The sequence below is a fragment of the Tympanuchus pallidicinctus genome, unplaced genomic scaffold (genome assembly GCF_026119805.1).
Source record: "Tympanuchus pallidicinctus isolate F22 unplaced genomic scaffold, pur_lepc_1.0 scaffold3, whole genome shotgun sequence".
In the NCBI taxonomy this organism is placed as follows: Eukaryota; Metazoa; Chordata; class Aves; order Galliformes; family Phasianidae; genus Tympanuchus; species Tympanuchus pallidicinctus.
Genome location: NW_026294747.1, coordinates 35,170,392 through 35,189,944, shown reverse-complemented (window position 1 = coordinate 35,189,944; position 19,553 = coordinate 35,170,392). Strand labels below are relative to the sequence as shown.

General features: G+C 37.7%; 1 protein-coding gene across 5 annotated transcripts in view; it reads left to right on the top strand.

Annotated features, from left to right (window-relative positions):
* The window catches only part of BAZ1A (bromodomain adjacent to zinc finger domain 1A), a 55,018-nt gene extending 36,876 nt beyond the window's left edge, over nucleotides 1-18,142 (top strand). For 3 of the 5 annotated variants that reach the window (XM_052696837.1, XM_052696834.1, XM_052696835.1), the window contains 10 exons: nucleotides 337-503; nucleotides 682-836; nucleotides 3,274-3,422; nucleotides 8,008-8,088; nucleotides 10,586-10,833; nucleotides 10,932-11,155; nucleotides 12,321-12,799; nucleotides 14,272-14,417; nucleotides 16,536-16,623; nucleotides 17,117-18,142. In XM_052696837.1, coding sequence (XP_052552797.1) covers nucleotides 337-503; nucleotides 682-836; nucleotides 3,274-3,422; nucleotides 8,008-8,088; nucleotides 10,586-10,833; nucleotides 10,932-11,155; nucleotides 12,321-12,799; nucleotides 14,272-14,417; nucleotides 16,536-16,623; nucleotides 17,117-17,307 — 1,928 coding nt within the window. In that variant the 3' untranslated portion in view covers nucleotides 17,308-18,142. The remainder of the gene's footprint in view (nucleotides 1-336; nucleotides 504-681; nucleotides 837-3,273; nucleotides 3,423-8,007; nucleotides 8,089-10,585; nucleotides 10,834-10,931; nucleotides 11,156-12,320; nucleotides 12,800-14,271; nucleotides 14,418-16,535; nucleotides 16,624-17,116) is intronic. The other 2 variants (XM_052696838.1, XM_052696836.1) reach the window with 1 other exon arrangement.
* Nucleotides 18,143-19,553: the final 1,411 nt, after the last annotated feature.

Sequence of the window (19,553 nt, the reverse complement as noted above, 5' to 3'; positions counted from 1 at the left end):
CTTGTTTTTTCTCTTGTATTCTTAGCAGAGTTGTTATTGATTGAGTGCTTTCAAAAGCAGTAGATAATTCTAAAAGTCATTCTTTTGTCTTTGGCAAGAATTTTTCATCCTATGTGTTGAGATGCACAGATGCTGGTCTTTTAGATCTTCTCTTACCAGGATGCTGTTTGACTGGAGTAGTGTGGAGATGTTGGCATTGACAAGTGTTGCTGTAGGAGGGGAGTTCTGAACCTGTGCGTTGAGTTTGTTCTGCCTTGTGCTGCCTCTGCTCCCTCCACTGCCGGCTTCTTGAAGGAACCAACTCCCCTAACAGAAAGCTATTTGGTATTATTGCAGACAAACCTCAAAGTGACATTAGACCTCCTCCTCCAGTACGGGGAAGGATGCAGAATGCCCATGATGCATCCCAAATATCTGCAGAAAAGCAACTTGAAATGAGACTCAGAGACTTTCTTTTGGACATTGAAGACAGGATCTACCAAGGAACATTGGGAGCTATTAAGGTATTTTTGAACTGTAGAGCACCTAGGAGCACAGTGGTGCCATCAAGTCTGTAACTCAAATGAGAACTCCTGTGTGCTGTGGTTTTTACTGACACTGTAATTAAACTAAGTGTAGACAGTAATTGGCACTAGAAGTTTGTTGTTCTTTGGAAACATATGATTTGTATGTTTGCTTCAGGTTACAGACAGGCAGTCTTGGAGAGCAGCCTTAGAACATGGGCGGTATGAATTTCTAAATGATGAAAATAAAGAAAATGGTATAATTAAAACTGTGAATGAAGAATCTGAAGAAATGGAAACTGATGACCAAGATAAGTTTATTGTTAAAGACCGGTAAGAACTAGAATTTAAACAGCTCTTCTATTTGATCTTTCTACCAGTACTCCAATTTTTCACATTCAGACTTTTTACTCTCCATTTCTATAACTTGGTATTTTTCAACAGATACATTTTAAGATTTGAGTTGTAAAGTGTGTTATTTCTGCATTGCTTTGTTGTGTAAACTATGCTGTCCTATTGCTAACAGTGTCTTAGTTTTATTTTGACAACTCTTACCAACAGCTGATGAATTCATTTCAATATCACTTAAAATACAGAGAAAAACGATTCTGCCAATATGTTTTGTTTTCCAGAATAAAAACTCTGCTTTAGAGTATTTAAAATGGACAATGGTAGTAGTGATTGTCAGCTGAATGTACAATGTACCTCTTCATGAGTTATACAGCCATGATTACAACTGGCCATGGTCTGAATTTGCCTTTAGCACTGCAGCAAAACAGTGATATCATCGTGTAACTTTAATAATGCTAATCCTATTGTAGAACAAGCTTCAACCTCAAATCATAGTCTTGCAACTGCAAAATGTTTTCTTTTTTTCTAAACAATCTTCTGGGAAAGATTAGAGACTTTCACTGAATTGGTGTTTGTTGTAAACCAATGGAGGCTAGGACTTTTCTGTGAATATTTGTAAATATTTTAGTCTCAGAAATTGTTTTCTTTGCAGAAATTGAGATTAATTTCTTCAATCTCAAGATTAAAGAAACCTTTAAGACGTTTTTTCATATTTATTAAGTAAATATTGAAATATTGCAAGGAAATAAGGTTCATTGGATGCAGGCTAACATAGTGTTTGCTTGTGCATTTTGCAATGAAATGTTCTTTTTATGAGAACAGTATTTGTGGATAGAATTTTGAATCCGGAATTGAATATTGGAATTTAAGTTTTAAGATTCTTTAAGACTTTTCCTGTTCTAATCCAGCGAATTGAAATAGTATTTTAAAACAAGACTCTGCTTCTGAATGAGTTCTCCAGTTGTGTAGAGAGTAGGTAGGGTCATCAGCGTTGTGTCAATGGCATGTTTTACAGATGCTTGCTTTCTAAGAATTGCAATGGGGAAATATTCCTCTGTTTTAATGCAGCAAGAAGCTGGAATTTGCCTGTCCCCAGTTACCCTGGGCGCTTACTTCATTTGCTGATTCTCTGTTCAACTGCAGAAGCTTGTTGCTTTGTTTTTGGCACTTGATACTGATTCCATCAAAATTTCTGAATTGCTGGTAGTCTAACGTTGAAGTCTTGCATATTCATGCAGACTGTAGGATTCTGGAATCGTGCGACAGATTCCTTTTGATGCTGAGCTTTTAATCTACCCAGAGCAAGTGACATCTCATTAAGACTGTGGGGTATGACTAGTGAAATGCAAATAAGTATGCAGCTTTTTTCTGCTTGCTTTCAGGCTCTCTAAATGTGTGCGACTGCAAAATATAGTTAACAGCTTTTAAGTGTGAAGTAAGAAAAGGGATAACCAAAAGCATTGCACATCCATCAGAATGAAGCAGACGCTCTTTATTAGTTGGTTGTTTTTTCTGTTATTGTTTGGTTGTGTTTTTTTTTTTTCTCTTTTTTTTAATAACCTCAAATAGAAGCTGAGTTTTATTTTCATTAGTGTGTTGGCCTCCTACGCTATGCTTAATGCTTGTGGCTGGGAAAGATTAACTATGCTTTGAAATGATTGCTTAGTCTTTGTTCAAAAAAGAAGGCTGTTTATTGGAAACAGGACTTTATTCTTATTGAGAGATGTTATTTATTATTAAAAGCGTTATAAATAAAACCCGCAGAACTCTACATCCACAGCACATCCATTTCAAGGCATTGTGTTCTGCTGCATTCAGCAGAGTTGCTGAAGCCAAGATCTTAGGTGCTCTGTGTTCTGAGGCTGAAACTTCTACAAATCCTGAGGGAAAGGCATATGCTTAAAGTGAAATACAGGCTTAGTTTCTGATTTCATCTCTGTCATTGAAACTAAGTTCATTTGTTCATACTTAACTTATAAAAAGATACTTTGCATAATGAAAATATTACGAATATGTGTAAGTAACTTGCTATGGATGTTGAGCATTTTGATTTTTATTTCTAATTTCTTTTTCTTAAATTTAAAAAAATAAGAGACTACTCTGTAGAAGTTCATCATAAAATAGCTGATGAAATCCTCTGGAAATCTTAATGATTTGTTACAAAATTTAGCATCCACACTTCTTGAAATTTAGTTTTTTTTGTTACATAAGGATGATTTATCTTAATTAGCTAAACTAATTAGCAAACCAGAGGACTGGTATGACTAATCACATCTGAGCAGTATCTATTCATGTCCTTATTCTATGCATACAAATTAGGTTAAAAAATGTAATCTCTTGTGGATGCAGACTTAAGCAACTATCTGTGGTGTTGAGTTGAAAGTATGTTAAAAATGTGTTTAATACATTATTATTTTAGGCTCATTGGATTGAAAACTGAAGCTCCAAGTGCTGCATCAACAAGTACAAGTACTCCTCAGCCAGTTAATAATGTGGTCCACTGCTTAGCATCTGCACTGCTTCAGATAGAACAAGGAATTGAGCGCAGATTTCTCAAAGCACCTCTTGGTAAGCTTTCAGGATTGAAACTATGTCTCCAGTTTGGTGTAAGGTGTTCTTTCATCTTTGTTTTTTCCCAATGCTTCCCTCTGAAACATGCAGTCTTGTGAAAGATGAGAATAGCTGACTTACTGCTGTATGGGAGATGAGCCATACCCTTAGGCAGCAGTGAGTGAGCTTCCTTTGGGGATATAATCCAGCCTTGCTGTTGAGAGCAGCATGTCATGCAACTTTACCATGAGTTCAATTTATGTGTTTAGGTTGTAAAAGCCTATCTTCCTTTATATACTGTTTCAGTGAAAACAGCGTGGCCCCAGTTTTATGTAGAGCACCTGGTTTAGCAATAACAGAATATTTATGAAACTTAGTTCAAACCACAAACTCTCAGATTCTCAAATCCTGTATTTATGCTCAGAAACGAAAAGTTGGAGAAAAATCGAAACACAACTATAGCTTGACTTGAATTCATCTGATGTGCTCTGGTGGTGAAAGACAGATTATGAAGAGTGTATGGTGGCTGTGTTTTTCAGTATTTGGAATCCTTATCTGGGTCCTTTTTCAGTTCAGGACTGGTGGTTTGCTTGGAGATGTGCATCCTTCCTGAGGCAGCCATCCCAGCAAGCCTCCTGTTGTTGTGCTTTGTGCCCTAGCTGAGCTAGTTTAGTTCTTACATCTTCAGGGCTTTTGCAGGGTTACCAGTGTAACACAGATGCTGTGAGTGCACACAAAGTCCTTAGATTCTGACAGACTTTGCTGCAACAGTTCAAGATGTTCATATACCAGAATCTGTATTTTCACTAGACATTGGTGTCCTGTGGCACAGTTGATCTAAACTGACCCCAAACTACTTGTGTGTCTCTACTGCTCCTGCATGGAGCCTCAAGTCTTAATATCAGTTGCTGCTGAAAGTGAGTTTGAGCTGGAATTATCGCCAGAAAATCTGACAGCGTTTCCTTCCACAAACTTTTGTTTTCAGTGTGACTACGTCCAGAAGAAGAAAATGCCGCACATGATAGAGATCAAAGTGCAGAGCATTAGACTACTTCTACTTCGTTAAGTGTTTGGTCAACTCAGTGTGTCCTGGCTTTTCAAGCCCAACATGATGTAACTTGTTTTGAGTGAACTGGATGCAGTTAGTTACAGCACATCCAGAGTTTGTCACTTACTCTGCGTGTGTGGGTTGTAAATATGTCGTGCATTGTAGGGTTCCATTTCCAAACTGCCTCTGAGTATTTTGGCAATAGCATTTTGCTGATAGCCGCAAATATGCTGCAGTCCATACTGAAGGGAAAAAATGACTGTTGGTTATAGATTGAGCATCTTGAGTTGAATGGAAAGGACTAATGGGCAAAAGTATCCCTGCTAAAGACTTCCATTACTTCAGTCCTCATTGTGTTTTTTTGAGCGGTTCCAGCTCTGCTGTAGTCTAATGATGGTAGTTGTTTTTGTCCACCCTTATGATGATGATGATGCAGCTTTTGTTTCTAGCTCGGGAATCTTCTTTTCCTTTGGAGACCTTATACAGTATGGTATACAGAAAAGGTATACAGGGAAAGCAGTCTTACACCATCTACATGTCTTAAATCTCATATTTGTTTATACTAACATACTGCCTGGGGGTTTCTTCTGCTTTGAGGTAACTGTAATGTATGGGATAACGTGTGTAGTTTAGGGAGCAGGAAGGGATCCCAGGCTTTGTTCTGGCTTTGTAGTTTTGCATTAAGCTACAGTGTCAGGTTCCCTTTTCATTGTTTCACCTTTGTGCGAAGCATCTCATATTTTTTTTGATTGTGTAATGATGTTCTCCTAATAGGAGATAAGTGTGAATGGAAGCAAGTTTTTAGTTCTTTCCTTAGAGGATTCTTTGAACAGTTCTGTAGTAAAGGAGACTTGAAACACGTACTATTTTGTAATGGAGTTTATGACTTTTAGGCAGTTCCATGAAAGATGTTGTGAAATGAAATATTTTGGACATGACTAGAAGGTGGACCTGGTAAGGATCAAGGAAAACTGTGTGCTAGAGAGGTGACTGGCAAATGTAGGCATTTCTGAGCGTCAGGCATCAATTCTGGATGCTGCCTTTTCTGAATATAACCTTTCAGTATTTCAGATATGTTTAGGAAAATGAAAAAGTAGACCAAAACTCGCAAATTCTTATATTCAGCTTAAACTCCTTACTTGGAAACAATGTCTTTTTGTGTTACCAGAGCAAGTTCTGTTTCTTAGTATAGAAAGTACTAGGAACTAAGTACTAGTACTTGGCTAGGAAGTAGCCAGGAGTATTCTGAGGACAGCAATTAATTTTCAGTTTACAAACAGGTGGTTTTTGTAGGCTTTTTTGTTACCTGCTCTTATGCAGATCAGTGTCTATATGCTTTTTTTTTTTTTTTTTCTAATGGGACATTTTGTAATAGTTGTTCTAACTTTAGAAGTTGGAACTCAGCAAAGTACTCCACAGAGCCATGTTTCTAGGCAAACAATTAAGTTTTTATTTTTTTATTTTTTTTTTTTTACTGAAGTAAAAAACATGGCAAGGCAAGCAAGTGCCAAGAATTCTGCTTTGGTAGCAGGGCAGGAGAGCACTTTTGGTAAAAGGATTACCATTGCATTTCTGCAAACCTTGTTCTGTCTTCATTATTTTAGCTATTGCTTTTGCTGTGTCATTTCTTTTCCTCTCTGGCCCCTCACCCCTTTACATGATTTTCTCTGCTTACATTAGGAATTGAAGCCATTCTTAAATTTTCAGTTTTCACTCTATTTACAGCTCATACTGAAGACAGGCAGTGAAATTCACTGTCACCGGCAAGTTTATCCTGGTGGCCTCCAGGGTGCAGAGCAGACAAAGGGACCCAGCAGAGTAATAAAAGGACCAGCTGCTCCTCTTTGGTCTGTCTTTGTTCTAAGTCTTTATCAGGCATCCGAGAGCCTTGCTGGTGATTCTGATAAGTTTAGAATTGAGGTGCGTGCCAAATATTCAAGTTGAAGAGCGGGAAAAGACTGACAGAGAAGATAGCAATGCAAAAGGAGATCTAGAAACTCCAGAAACAGCACTCTGCCTTGCAGAAATGCTAGATAGCTGTTAAATCTTCTGTGCTTTGGTGATAAAACTTAGCAGTTCGTTACTTGAATTGTAATGTATCATTTTTAAATTATGAATGGTGATTTAGAAATCCTTTCGTTACACACTATGAAAATTTTGGTTTTCTGTGTTCAGTACAGTCCTAGGTAGCATTTAGGGATAATGGGGGGGAAAAAAAAATGGGGGGAAGGAGGAGAGTGCAGGTTTCATTATACGCTTCTCCTGCAGAATTATGCACTAAAAATGTAATAAAAGCAATTTCTTTTTTGTTTTCCCTGAAATGTAAGCTGTTTAATGGAAACTCTGAAACATCACTTCTCAAAAAAAAACGTTTGAGGGAAGAAATATTATTTTGTTTTGAATTTTGCTGTTTTTTCTTAGTATGAGTTACCTTTCCTTACATTTCAAAATACTTTGTGTAGAGAAGTCTCATTCCTGTGACAGAGATGTGAAAATTGAAATTAAAAACGAAGTGATTTGGTCACCCTGGCATCCAGTGAGGCGATCTAGAGAAAAGCCTCTGCTTTCTGCACTAGTGCAGGAATACAGGCTTGAAACATCTTTCATGTACAGTACAGATTTCCATACATTTCTAATTCATGGAAGCACCTTGGTGATCGATACTGGGAACAGTTTATGTCCTTTTTTACTTGTGCTTTTTGCTTCCTTTTGTTCATCCGTGTTGCATTCTTTTCTAGAGTTCGATTATTTTAATTTCCTCTACTTTCAAAGTTGTTTCCTTTTCTGTTTATAACTGTCCTCACCATAACAGTATCAGATATCTTCTAGCAAAGAACTGGAAGAGGATTTGTATATATGGACGTTTACTCTTGTGCTTTCATTACTTCCCTGCAGAGTGTCATGTGTAGAGTCAGAGAAGGTGGAAGCTTTTTTTTTTTTTCCTCATGAAAATGGTCTTATTTGCTCTTCAGAGAAGACAGTCAAAGAAGATATCTTGTATTTGGATCAGATTGGGCTTACTGTGGCCCTTCTTGGAAGAGTAACTTCATTATTTAGCTCTAAAGAATGTGCCTTCATGCAAATACCTTGTCTGTCCAAATGAAATGACCAAGTTAAGCTAATTTTCTTGGTCTTTGCCAACCGTGGCCACGAAATAGCTACGTTTTTGAGATGTTAGAAGGCATAAACCAGACAAGTTGTCTGCTGAGAAAGAAACTTCTGGGCAGTAAGATGTTTTATAGCCATTCTTACCAGAGGTGGACACAAAGGTAAGGTGGGATAGACTTAAAGAGCTTTAAGACTGTATTTGCTAGTAGTGGGAGTCAAAGTGAATCCTGAGTTACACAATTACTCCTTGCACATTATTCTTTTACCCTTTCCTGCCTGTCGTCTTTTATATGCATGTGGTAACCACTGTTCTACTTACATTTTTAGACTATGCAAGTATGGATAATATGAATTAATATTAAAAAAACAAAACAAAACCAACAACAAAAGACCACACTTAAAAAAAAAAAAGAAGTATTTGAAATAACTGTATGACTTTAATGTTAGGTAAAGCAGAAGATAATAAAAGGAGCCACAGGGGGTATAAAAAGAGGAAGAAAGTGGAAGACGAGACTAGTCAGAGAGATGGTAAATTTTAAATGTTTACTTGTAATGCTAAGAATTAGCAAATATTGAATATTTTTCAGTTTTCTTTTCCCATCCTTTTGTGTAGTCAGTTCCTTATACTGAAGGACTTGCCATGTAAATACTGAAGTATAAATGTTATTGAAAGTAATTCAAATATGGATCAAAGGTTTAAAAAACAAAATTCTGCACCCAGAGATAAGGAACTGTATTTTCTTTTTATTATGTTCACATAATCCTTCCACCCCCCTGCCCATTTTTAATGCCTCTTCTTATTTTTCCTTTTTTTTTCCTTCCCTTTTGGAAGCCTTGCGGCATTGTGCCACTGCATATCCTTTCTAAAAATACTGAGATGGAAAACCCTTCCCTGAACTTAATTAGCTATTGATAGATGATTGCATAGATCTGTCAAACAACTTCATTTGCATTGTAGCAAGGCTTGGACGGCTTAGTTTGCTGAGAGGTGTCCCACTGAGCAATGTAGAGCTGCTCTGACACAAAGGAAGAGGCCGTTTTTCCCTCTGAGTTAGCCATATAAATGAGGAAGATGATAAATGGAAGAAAAAAGTGTTACTCGTGTTTTACGAGTTGGGAACTGAAGCAGTGGGTGCCATTTGGCACGTTCCTTTCAGCACCAGGGTGTGTTTAAACAGGCAGTGGTCAGTAATTGATCTCTGCAATACAACAGAGTAGTAAGTTTTGCAGTTTTGCAGTGCATGTATTTGTTGTGTTGTGTGATGGACTCTATTGATGAACCAATCCAGGTTAAAAATAGCTGCCAGTGAAAAAGTAATAACGTTCAGGCTGCCAGTGGAAGCAAAAGAAGTGCTTGCCAAAATGTACATGCACTCAAGAAGAATTGTGTTTGCCAGAATCATGCTGTGGCAGAATTGAGAACTGAGTTGGGTTTCAAATTCTAGTCTGGTGTCCTGACAAGCAGTTCGAATGTTCCTACTGAATTTTAAATAATACATTGAGAGCTTTACTGCAAGTGGAGCTTGCCTGCTATGTATAGGAAGAATGAATTTGAGAAAGGAAGCCTTGAGGATGAATAGAAATACTAAGAAATTCAGATTTGCATTTGTAGTTCAAAAGTGACTAAATGTTATTTATGAAACTGTGCTGCCTGTTTATCCTTTGCCTTTGCTCATTGTTTCTCTTGTGCTGCTTGCTGCTAATGCAAATATATGCAAGATTAGGCAAATCCTGGCAGACAGTAGGCGAGAAGGCAGAAAGGCCTTGCCAACGAAGTAATTAGTCTCATTTTTGTTCTTTCATTTTATCTGTTACTAGATGTTTTTCTTTTCCTGTTTCTGAGGAGAAACCATTTGGCAGACAGCTAGATTGCAAGCCATTCCTGTGCCCACTGTGATTAGTAGAGCAGGCAAGGTAGCATTTTTTTTTACTTAAGTACATTGTTAATGAGCTGGAGATCACAGTAATAACTGCAATGTCAATTTTAGAAGGGACATCTTTAGAAATTTCTATAACTAAAAGTACTGCATTTTTCTTCTTGATTTTGAATATGAGAAATAGCTTTCATACTCAAATTTCTTGTCTGCAGCATTGCGGGGTGTAATTCATACTTTTTTTTTTTACCTCCTCAAACAGAAGTCTATTTGCTTCTGCAATTCCCAGCTGCTCATTCCTGTTCTGTACTGCTCCTTTCACTGTTCTGTACTGCTCCTTTCACTGTTCTGTACTGCTCCTTTCATTGTTCTGTGGGACCACTTCAGTGGCCTGAATTGAAAACCAAGCGTCTTCAAGAAAAGTAACTTGATTTCTCACCCCTGCCCCTCATTTATTTCTAACCTAAATAGGACCCCACATCTGTTTTGTTTTTCCTCCAGGTGTGTTTCACAACTTCCTTTGTGTAATATTGCTAATAAAATACTGAGAAATCAGTTATTTTTCCTTCAGAACAGTTACAGTATCTGACCATACTGACATGCAGATGCCTGTGAAGGCAGAGTGCAGAATAGGAATAAAGGCACTGAAGCACTGGCAGAGGGCTGAAAACTATCTTCTAGACTGTGCCACAAGGGAAGGTGTGAGAGCCTTTGGAGTTGGTTAGTTGGTATTTTGTGAGTTTTTGTTTTGTTTGTTCTTGTCCAGTAAAGTCTCTGTTCAATGCTGAGCAGTTTCTTTAAATGAAAACATTTTGGGAATTTGACGTGTCTTCATTTACTTTTAAGTGGGATCAGATTGTTAGGTTTCCAGGTTGACATCTAAGTAAAGATTTTTGTCTTATGTCCTATGTAAGTGGCAGTTCATGGTTAAATTGGTGTTGAAAGGTGAAATCCTAGAGTTTCGGTAGCTGGGAAACTAAGGAAGAAATACTTATGTACTGAAAAGATAAGACAGAGGTGGTTTTGTTACCTCAATTTACTACTCTGTATCTGTTTGAAATACTAAGCCTTGCTTCACAGTCTACAACAACACAAATGTTTGAAAAAGAAGCTTGATCCTGTACTTGTTTTATTTTCTTCTCTAATGGAAGATGCCAGCGATGGTGGACGATCCTATAAAACAGTTTTGGATCGCTGGAGAGAGTCACTTCTTTCTTCTACCAGCTTGTCTCAAGTCTTCCTTCACCTGTCTACGTTGGATAGAAGTGTCATCTGGTCAAAGTCCATCCTCAACGCTCGCTGTAAAGTATGTCGAAAGAAAGGTGATGCAGAAAGCATGGTGCTGTGTGATGGCTGTGATCGAGGCTATCATACCTACTGTATCAGGCCCAAGCTGAAGGTATCGGAGGAAACATAAGTGCTTCCTTTTTCACATAAAACTGACATAGTTCTTACAGCTAATGATGTCTAGCTAATGCTTTTTTCTTCTGTTTCTAGATCATTCCTGAAGGAGACTGGTTTTGTCCAGAGTGCCGACCAAAGCAGCGCTCTAGACGCCTTTCCTCCAGACAGAGACCATCTGTGGAAAGTGATGAAGAGATGGCTGAGCAAATAGAAGGGGAGGAAGAGGCAAGCTACGATGAAATGAGACAAAGTGAGGAAGAGGATTATGAAGAAGAACATGAAGAGGAAGATGAATCTCAGGAGGAAGAAGAGATGAGGTAAACAGGCATCCATTAGAGTGATTTCCTACTGGAATATTTTCTTGACTGTTAGGTGAAGTAATTTTTTCAAATAAGCAATCTTGAAAATCTAATGCTGAGTGAGGAAGGAAGCTAGTTGTCAATTTGGCCCTTACTGATGAAGTTTAAAAAAAAAAAAAAATTAAAAAAAAAAAAAAAAAAAAAGCTAGCTAGCTCCACTGGGCTTAGAGACTTAGAGTTGCTTTTCTGGATTAAAATTCCACCTTTGTGGGTGAGGGATGGCTATCACAGTTGGGGTTGTGCATGGCTGCTGTTTGAATGTACAGTGGAGAGAGTTTCAAACTGAAGATTTTCTGGAGAAAATCTGGAGTGCTTCAGTACAATTTGAATTTTAGGGGACTTCATGCATACAGTAGGTATGAGAACATCGTGGAAGACAAAGTATCCAAGATAATGTCACATTGAGAAGACTGAGGATTTCTGCAGTAGCTGATTTTAATTTTTTTTTTTTTTTTTTTTAATTAAAAAGCACCCAAGTAGTTCAGTGTGGTAATTCTTGTAATGTGATAGATGTGATGTACAGTAGGGGTGTAAAAAGCTGAAGGAGAGTTTTGATACGAGAGTACTCTTCGTCTCTTCAGTACAGTCATTTGAATTGACTGAAACAAAACCTCAATACGGTTCAACTTGCATCTTCTTGAGAACTAAATTTGTCTCTGAGATCTTTCTGTTCTCCTTTAATGGCTGGAAAGGCGTGAATATTAGTTACAGACTCTGACTACAGCTTAGCTTGTATTTGCAGCTCTTTAGAACTGCAATTTATTTCCTAGCTAATAACGTTCAAAACTCCTAGTAGTTGCAGTTACTGTTAGAAATGAATAGCCAGTTTAAGAAAATGGTAGGTAGTGTCCATGTGATACGTTCACTTTGCACCAGCTGCAAGGGTGATCAAAATTCTGATCATTTCTTTAATGCATTGCACATAATATTTAATTAAATGAATTCAAAGTAGTGTTTAGAAGACTGGTAGTGGGGTGACTGCATTAGTGAAAGCCTGTTCACTACTAGCCTTGAGTTGTTGGGAATTTTTTAAATGCTGAATTAGAAAGCTGAGAAAAAAGAGGAGAATGGAGTCTTGGGATAAATATATTTATTATTTTTTTTGTTTGTTTTTCTTTTTTAGCCCTTCAAAGCATGGAAGACCACAGGTCAAATTTCCATTAAAAATGAGAGCAGCCAAGCTCAACAATCCTTTTTCAAGTCGGAACATCCAGCGTCAGGGAAGATATGCTTCCAGGAGTCAGCAAAATACACCTAAGCAAGCAGGATCTTCTAGAGTGACCAGAAGGGGCTTAAGGAAAATAAAATCAGCCCCTCCATCGGTGACAAAACCTACTTTAAGACTTAGCAGCCGGACCACTCGTCAGAGCCAAAGTTCATTACAAGCAGATGTATTCGTGGAGTTAATCAGTCCTCGAAGACGACGAAGAGGAAGAAAGAATGCTGATAATGCACTGGAAAATAGTCCTGATTCTCTTGGATTTAGAATCGTTGATTCTACAGACTCTAATGAACGGGTTAGAAAATACCCGGTTGCTCCTCCAAAGCTTTCTCTTCCTGTGAGTGAGCCCAAGAGAAGAGGCAGGAAACGACAATCCACAGGTTAGAGAAATGTCTTTCTCTAGAATGTCCAGAATGAAAACAAAGTTCACTTGATTGCTGAAATTGTGTGATAGAGTGAAGAAAACTAGAGGTAGTGCGAAATGATGGTTGAAGGCATTTTTGTCACAGCAAAACATTCCCTTCTTTTACAATGACAGAGGGGAACACTAAAAAAATGTCTGGTAATATAAAAAACAAATATGCCATTTGCCAAGAAGATACTCATGTTTGAAACTTCATATTTGCACATAATATGAGCATGGTATACAGAAAATCTGAAAGATGCATGCATTGCTGAAACCATGTGAATATCTTCTTAGAGTTTGTTTGCTTTTATTAACTGTGGATAAGGTAGAGACATTAGGAATTTACAAATATAACAACAAACTGCCAGAAGATAACAAATGTCATCTTTCTGATAGGGGACCAACAGTGTCCTTGCTTCTTAAGCTAATACCAGGTATTTGATTGCGGGGAAGTGCTTGAAAAGCTGCAGTACCTTTTACAAACCAAAATGATGTAGTGTGAGACTGAAGAGTGTAAAGCAGCTTGCACTCCAGTGTGGCTGCCTTGTATTCTACACCATTTCTGACCTTCACCATTGGGAGTTTCTGGGCTTATTCTATGTAACTATCCTCATGACTACTCTTGAAAATAAATAAAACCTGACTGAATAGAGTTTTTGTTAAAGTAAGTTATGAACAGGTGGCTTACACTGTTTTTCCTCTAAGAAGGCTTTTCTGTGTTTAACAAATCATTTTAAAATTGAGATCAGTGGAAAAAGTCCTTTCAAAATTAATGGAATGAATTGAAAAGGAACCAGGAAAAGCACCCTGGTGCTTAGTATTTTATTCAGGAAAAAGAGACATTGGTGGTTAATAGCAAGACTGTAAACTAGTTAATTCCTGAAGCCAAACTGTAAAAGTTTTGCCCTGGAACTGTTATGTTGGTGGTCTCAGTACCCAACGCGTCCCAGAGCAGGAGCTGTTAGGTTTTCAGACAAGAAACTGCTGTTGAACACATCAGAAACAATGTTTTTTTTTCTAAGTACGATAGTAGCGCAGAAGGAAAATCAACATATACTGTTGCTCTGGACAGAAGTCTAAGGATTAAATAATCCTTTCTTTAAATTTCTTTTCAGGATTTTGTAACTTAAATGTGGATTATATTTTTTTTTTTCCTCTCCTGGTGTAACATTGCTGTTCTTGGGATCTGCCCCTGCTTACAGTGGGTAGGGTGTAAGATGAGGCAGCCAAGCAAGAGGAAAAATCTGTATGTCTTACCTCCATTTCTTGTGATGCAGGGACTGAGAACTCTGTTTTGCAGTGCATCTTTTTATCTGCCAAATCCTCCTTTTTTTCTTTTTTTACAACAAGATAATGTGGTTTCGCTTTCTTTTGATTTTTACTTGTCACACTTTCATTTTCATCTGGCGGGGTATGTTTGTTTTTGTTTTTTTTTCTTTCCTGTAGAATCATCTCCTCAGACCTCATTGAACAGGAGAAGTTCAGGACGTCAAGGAGGAGTCCATGAACTCTCTGCATTTGAGCAACTTGTTGTGGAACTGGTACGACATGATGACAGCTGGCCTTTTATGAAACTGGTTTCCAAAATCCAGGTAACTGACAGAACTGTAGAAGTAATGATAACATTTGACAATCTTATTTGCTGTCAGTAAAACTTGGACTTCATAGCTTTGCCCAAGCAGAAAGTACAGTGGGGTTCAGGAAAACTCTCTTGCTTCAGCTCAGCTGGTGCAAGAAATTTTTGGAATGACATGATATTGTGCAAAATTTTAAGTATGCTTGATATCAAGAGTTTAAAAAGTGAAATGTTTGTCTTGAGAAAACAGAGCAGTGCATTGCTATGGGTAAGCTTTATGGTTATTAATTTAATTTATGCTCAGTTTGTGCAAAGATATTTTCAGAACAGGCCTGCAATAAAATAACAAGGTAGGAACAACTTCATTCTGACATTAACTTTTTACTGCATTATAATTAATTTCTTAGCTGAGTTCTTAATTTAACTTCCTTCTCATTTAGACTTGACAGTAAAGTAGATACAAGCCTCTAAAGCTGCATTTACTTAAGGTATCTCATTGAAAGTTCCCAAAGCACATCTGTTTTTCTGCAGATTGCACTGGCTTGTCAATTTCTTGTCACTGCTGGATCTATTCAACCTTAACAAAGTGCCAGTCCTCTTCAGCCTCTCTGGAGCAACTCTGTGCTGACAGCAGCTATAGTCATTTTGCAGGAGCTAGTGCTCAATGTTTATTAAAATTAGCAGTAGTAACTGGTAAATGAAGAATTGAAACTTGAGTTGCAGATGTTGGGGAGCTGGAAGGCTTAATGTATCTGGACAAAAAGAATGATCTACAAATGTGAATTAAAGATGCAGGAGCAGAGGAGAGGATTTTGAATGAATTCCAGACAAGTGTCTGGCTGCTAGAGTAGTGGAATTGCATTGGGAAGTGCAAGAGTGGTGAATGTAAGGAAACTTCTTAAGGAGGGATGAAGAATTCCATTTAATTCTGATATTGAAAAGAAAATGCTGAAGTTTGGTGCTTTCTATTTTGCCGGAATAAATCACTAAAAGATAATTCTGACAGTTCAGGAAGAAAAATTAATGAGTGTCCTACATATTCTTCATCATGCTGGAATTATTGGGTTTAATTTCTCACTGTGCTTAGGACACTGTGAAAAGTATATCAACTGATGAGTGTCCGGCAAGCCAGAAAGAGAAAATTACGTTTCTTTTTGTTTTAACATAAACAGCATTCCAAGAGGGAAAGGAATGAAAACCTTGTTCATCTAATTCTGTTTCTGTACAGATTCTTCCGTTTGTGTTCATTTGTAGGTTGTATTCAATATGTTCAATAAGTTTTGGGCAGTAATAACGAACTAGGCTTTAAAATATTTTCAGTGATGCACGGGGGGATATTTGTTCTTATAACAAAGTCAAATCCAGAACATATTGTGCTCTTATGAAGTTACTGTTGTTGTTCCTCCTCCTTCCCCCCGTGCTCTGTGGATAAAACAAAAACAAGGGCTCTCTAACCTCAGTGCTTGTTTGGCATTCAGAATCTATGATCCAAATGATCACTATCCTTAAGGGTTAAGCAGCTCGTGTTGTCCTTTACCACTTACCGTGCAGTTGCTGTGCTAAGTGAGTCTATATCTCTTGTACTTGCACACTGCATCCTGCTTGATACTGAAAGGTTCACTACCGTTTTTTCAGCATAACTTAGTGAAATTTCGAGGAATACTGCAAGAAGGTAAACAGTAGTAGAACAAAAATGGCCCTTATTCATGGTTAAGGGACTTTTTAAATATTGTAATATGTTACAGGAAAATGAAAGTTTTAAAATCCGGGAAATTATTTTTGCTCTCAACCAATTGGAGTAGCATTAATACCATGCTCTTTATCTGGTCATGCAATTTTGGATCTTACAGCTGTATGCAAAGTATTGAGGGATAGATTTATGTGTTGAATTACTGGCTAATGATTGCTGTGATTGCAATTTCAATGGCAGAAAAAATGGAAAAGCAGTATCTGCACACTGATATTAAGATCAGGAAAGAGAGGTGGTTCTTTGGACTCCTCTGTTTGTTCAAAATCAAAATGCTTTATGCCAATGCATGATTTACTTTTTTCTTCTTTTTCTTTCAAATTAAGAAGAATTTAAGCTTCCATTTATTTTGTAGGAATAAAATTCTTCACTTTTTTTTTTTTAAAGGTACCAGACTATTATGATATCATCAAAAAACCTATTGCCTTAAATATAATTCGTGAAAAGGTGAATAAATGTGAATACAAGCTAGCATGTAAGTATCACGCATTGAAACAGGTAATGAACCCTGTTCTCTCTGCAAAATGAATTCTCATCCTAAAATAAAGCTGTGTCAGATTTGAAGCTGAAATTGCTTGGGTTTTTTTGAAAGAACTTCTACTGATCTGTATTTAACAAATGTTACATCTTTAACTACCAAAGTGTGTGATGTGCAGATGGATAAGAAATGAGCTGCTGAGATACTGCTGGTAATTTCGGAAGCTTTTGATGTCAGTGTGTGACATCAATGAAATATTTGGAAAAGCTTCATTTGTTATTGCCAGATTTGTAATCTTTCTGTGGATTATCATGGAGTTTTAAGAATGTTTACATGGCACTTTGCTAACACGATACATACTTGATGCATGTGTAAAGACATCTGTGTTGGGAACTCTTTACTCGTTGAGTGGTGTCATGCTCCTCAATGATGCTGCTATCTGATGATGTGAGATGCACTAAGTTCATTTATTTACTTTTTTATTTACTAGCGGAGTTTATTGAAGACATTGAACTGATGTTTTCAAACTGCTTTGAATACAACCCTCGTAATACAAGTGAAGCAAAAGCTGGAACTAGACTTCAGGCTTTTTTCCACATCCAGGCTCAAAAGCTGGGACTTCCTATCACATCTGGTAATGTGGACCATGCCGCTCCTGTGGTCAAGAAGTCACGAATCTAACCTCTGCCTTCCAAAGGATTTTTGAGGGAATCTGCTATGTTCATGAAATGAAATGTTAAATCATGCAGTCATCATACCTGTATAAAGCAATAACAACTGTTTAACCACCTTGAAGTGTGGCCTGCACTATATTCTCAATGTAATATTAAGCACTCAGGAGAACGTAGGAAAGATTACCTTTGCTACAGTTTTATTCAGTGTCTAATAATTTTGATAGCTGTACTGGATACAGTACTGGTTTACAGAGGTTTTGTACATTTTTAATACATTCATGTGTCCAAATATCTTCTAGAAATACGTTGGTTTTTTTTTCCTGCACCAAATGACCTTTTTTCATCCTCTAGATATTGTAAGAACTGTGGTATTGAGGGCTTTATCAGCTCGGATAAAATCTTCTGCTGTAGCGCAGTTGAAGAAACTGTGTGTATGTTTAAAACTTGTTTTGAGCATATCTTCTCGACACTACACATGAATGAGTACAATGAGCATATCTTATAAGTACTGTACCAGTGCTGGCTGGAGGTATTCAGTCCGAGTTTATTAAGTAGATATTTATTTAGCATTCAAAGTAATTTGTGAATTTGTTTTGTATTTATAAAATTTGTACTGGGGATTAAAAACAAAACAACAACAACAACAACAGAGTTCCATAACTTTTTAAATTTTTGCCTGTGTTTTTTGTTTATCCCCTCTAACTTCTTGATGATCAATCAATAAATCCCTTTCCCTCTCCCAGGCAGTTCTTCTAGCAATGAGTAAATTTACAGGACTGTATTATAAGTTTCTATGTACAACTTTCAAAGTGTACAAATAAAATGACACATTTTTCAAAGTATTTTGAGTTTCTGACACTTATTTGGGGGGCATACTGCTCTGCCACCGCTAATTTACTTGGACAGGTTGCTGGAAAGAAAGCAAAATAACTTGGTTTTGGCACAAGCATCCAACTGAGCATTTTCAGCAGATGCAGCCACTGTGATACATGGTCTCTGTCTATTGAAATGTTTATTGGTGTGTAAGTAACACAAGAAGAGTGTGTATAAGCTGTATGGTTCTTTAATTAGAACCTTTATTCTAATTGTGTAAAACCTCTTGAAGCATCCTTACCGTCCTTGGTAATAATGTTTTTAACAGAATTTTGACTTCGAGTCCATGCATCCATAGCTAGAGAAAAATGTATGGATCAGAGATTGGGGGGTGGGAGTGAAGAGGTTGGGGAAAGAACAAAATATGAGGTTTGCTGATGCTGCAGCTTTTCTGCCCATGTTTGAGCTAACTTGTTTCGTAGTAGTGAGACCTGTATGTGTAGACAATTACTTGCTGTGCACTTGTGGGTGTTCTCTGCCTGTAGTGGTTACTTTGCCTTAGAGATGGCAACAACAGGCTTTTTCTCGAGTCTTCAGTATGGATGGTGAATGGGGACTGACCAATTTGAAGGGGTTTTTTGTTTGGCTGAAGTATGAGAATAGTGCATTTTAAAATGCTTGTTAATACTTTAGAGTTCATAAATGAGCTACTTCTTTTTCCTAGCTGATGTATCTCTTGCTGCTGGATCAAAGTAGTATTTCTTGTTCCATGAAGGTTTTGGCCCTTTCTGTCCCATAGAGCTGAACACAATATGGAACTGAACAGCAGCAGACTTGTCTGCAGGCTGGGTGATTGTACTTGGGTGTCTGCATTTCTCCCGTCCCAAGAGGATGCAGTGGTATTGTGCAACCTGCTGGTCAAACAGTTGGGTGAGTTCTTGTCCACATGAATAGTGCCCCTTGACTTGAATGTGAATACTCTGGGGGGCACAGGGAGCTGGACATGCTGTGACAGATGCGATTTAAACTGTCACTGTCCCCCACCTACTCTCAGCTGTTCATTCCTATCGGTCTTTCTGCAGGGCTGTTTCCATCAATAGCTTCCCCTTAGAACCACAAGTAGAATTTTGAGTTTGTGCAAAGTGAATGGGAGCATAAGTTCAGTTTATGTCAGAGTTGTTTGTATACTTGAGTCAAAGTTAGCAATTTTCCCCTGAGTTTGCAAACCTAAGGCCTTTGCTACACTTACGGTGAAACAGGGAAAAATTCCCACTTCTCTGAGCTGCTCTGCATAAAACATTTGAATGTGCTGTCTGTGCAATGCAGACCTGACTGTCCATGGTGCAATGGTGCTCACAGAGCTTACTCCTCTTCTGGTGGCTGCTGTGTGCTCAGCCACACAGGAAAAGCAGGTATGGTTCATCCCTCTTACTTCTCTCT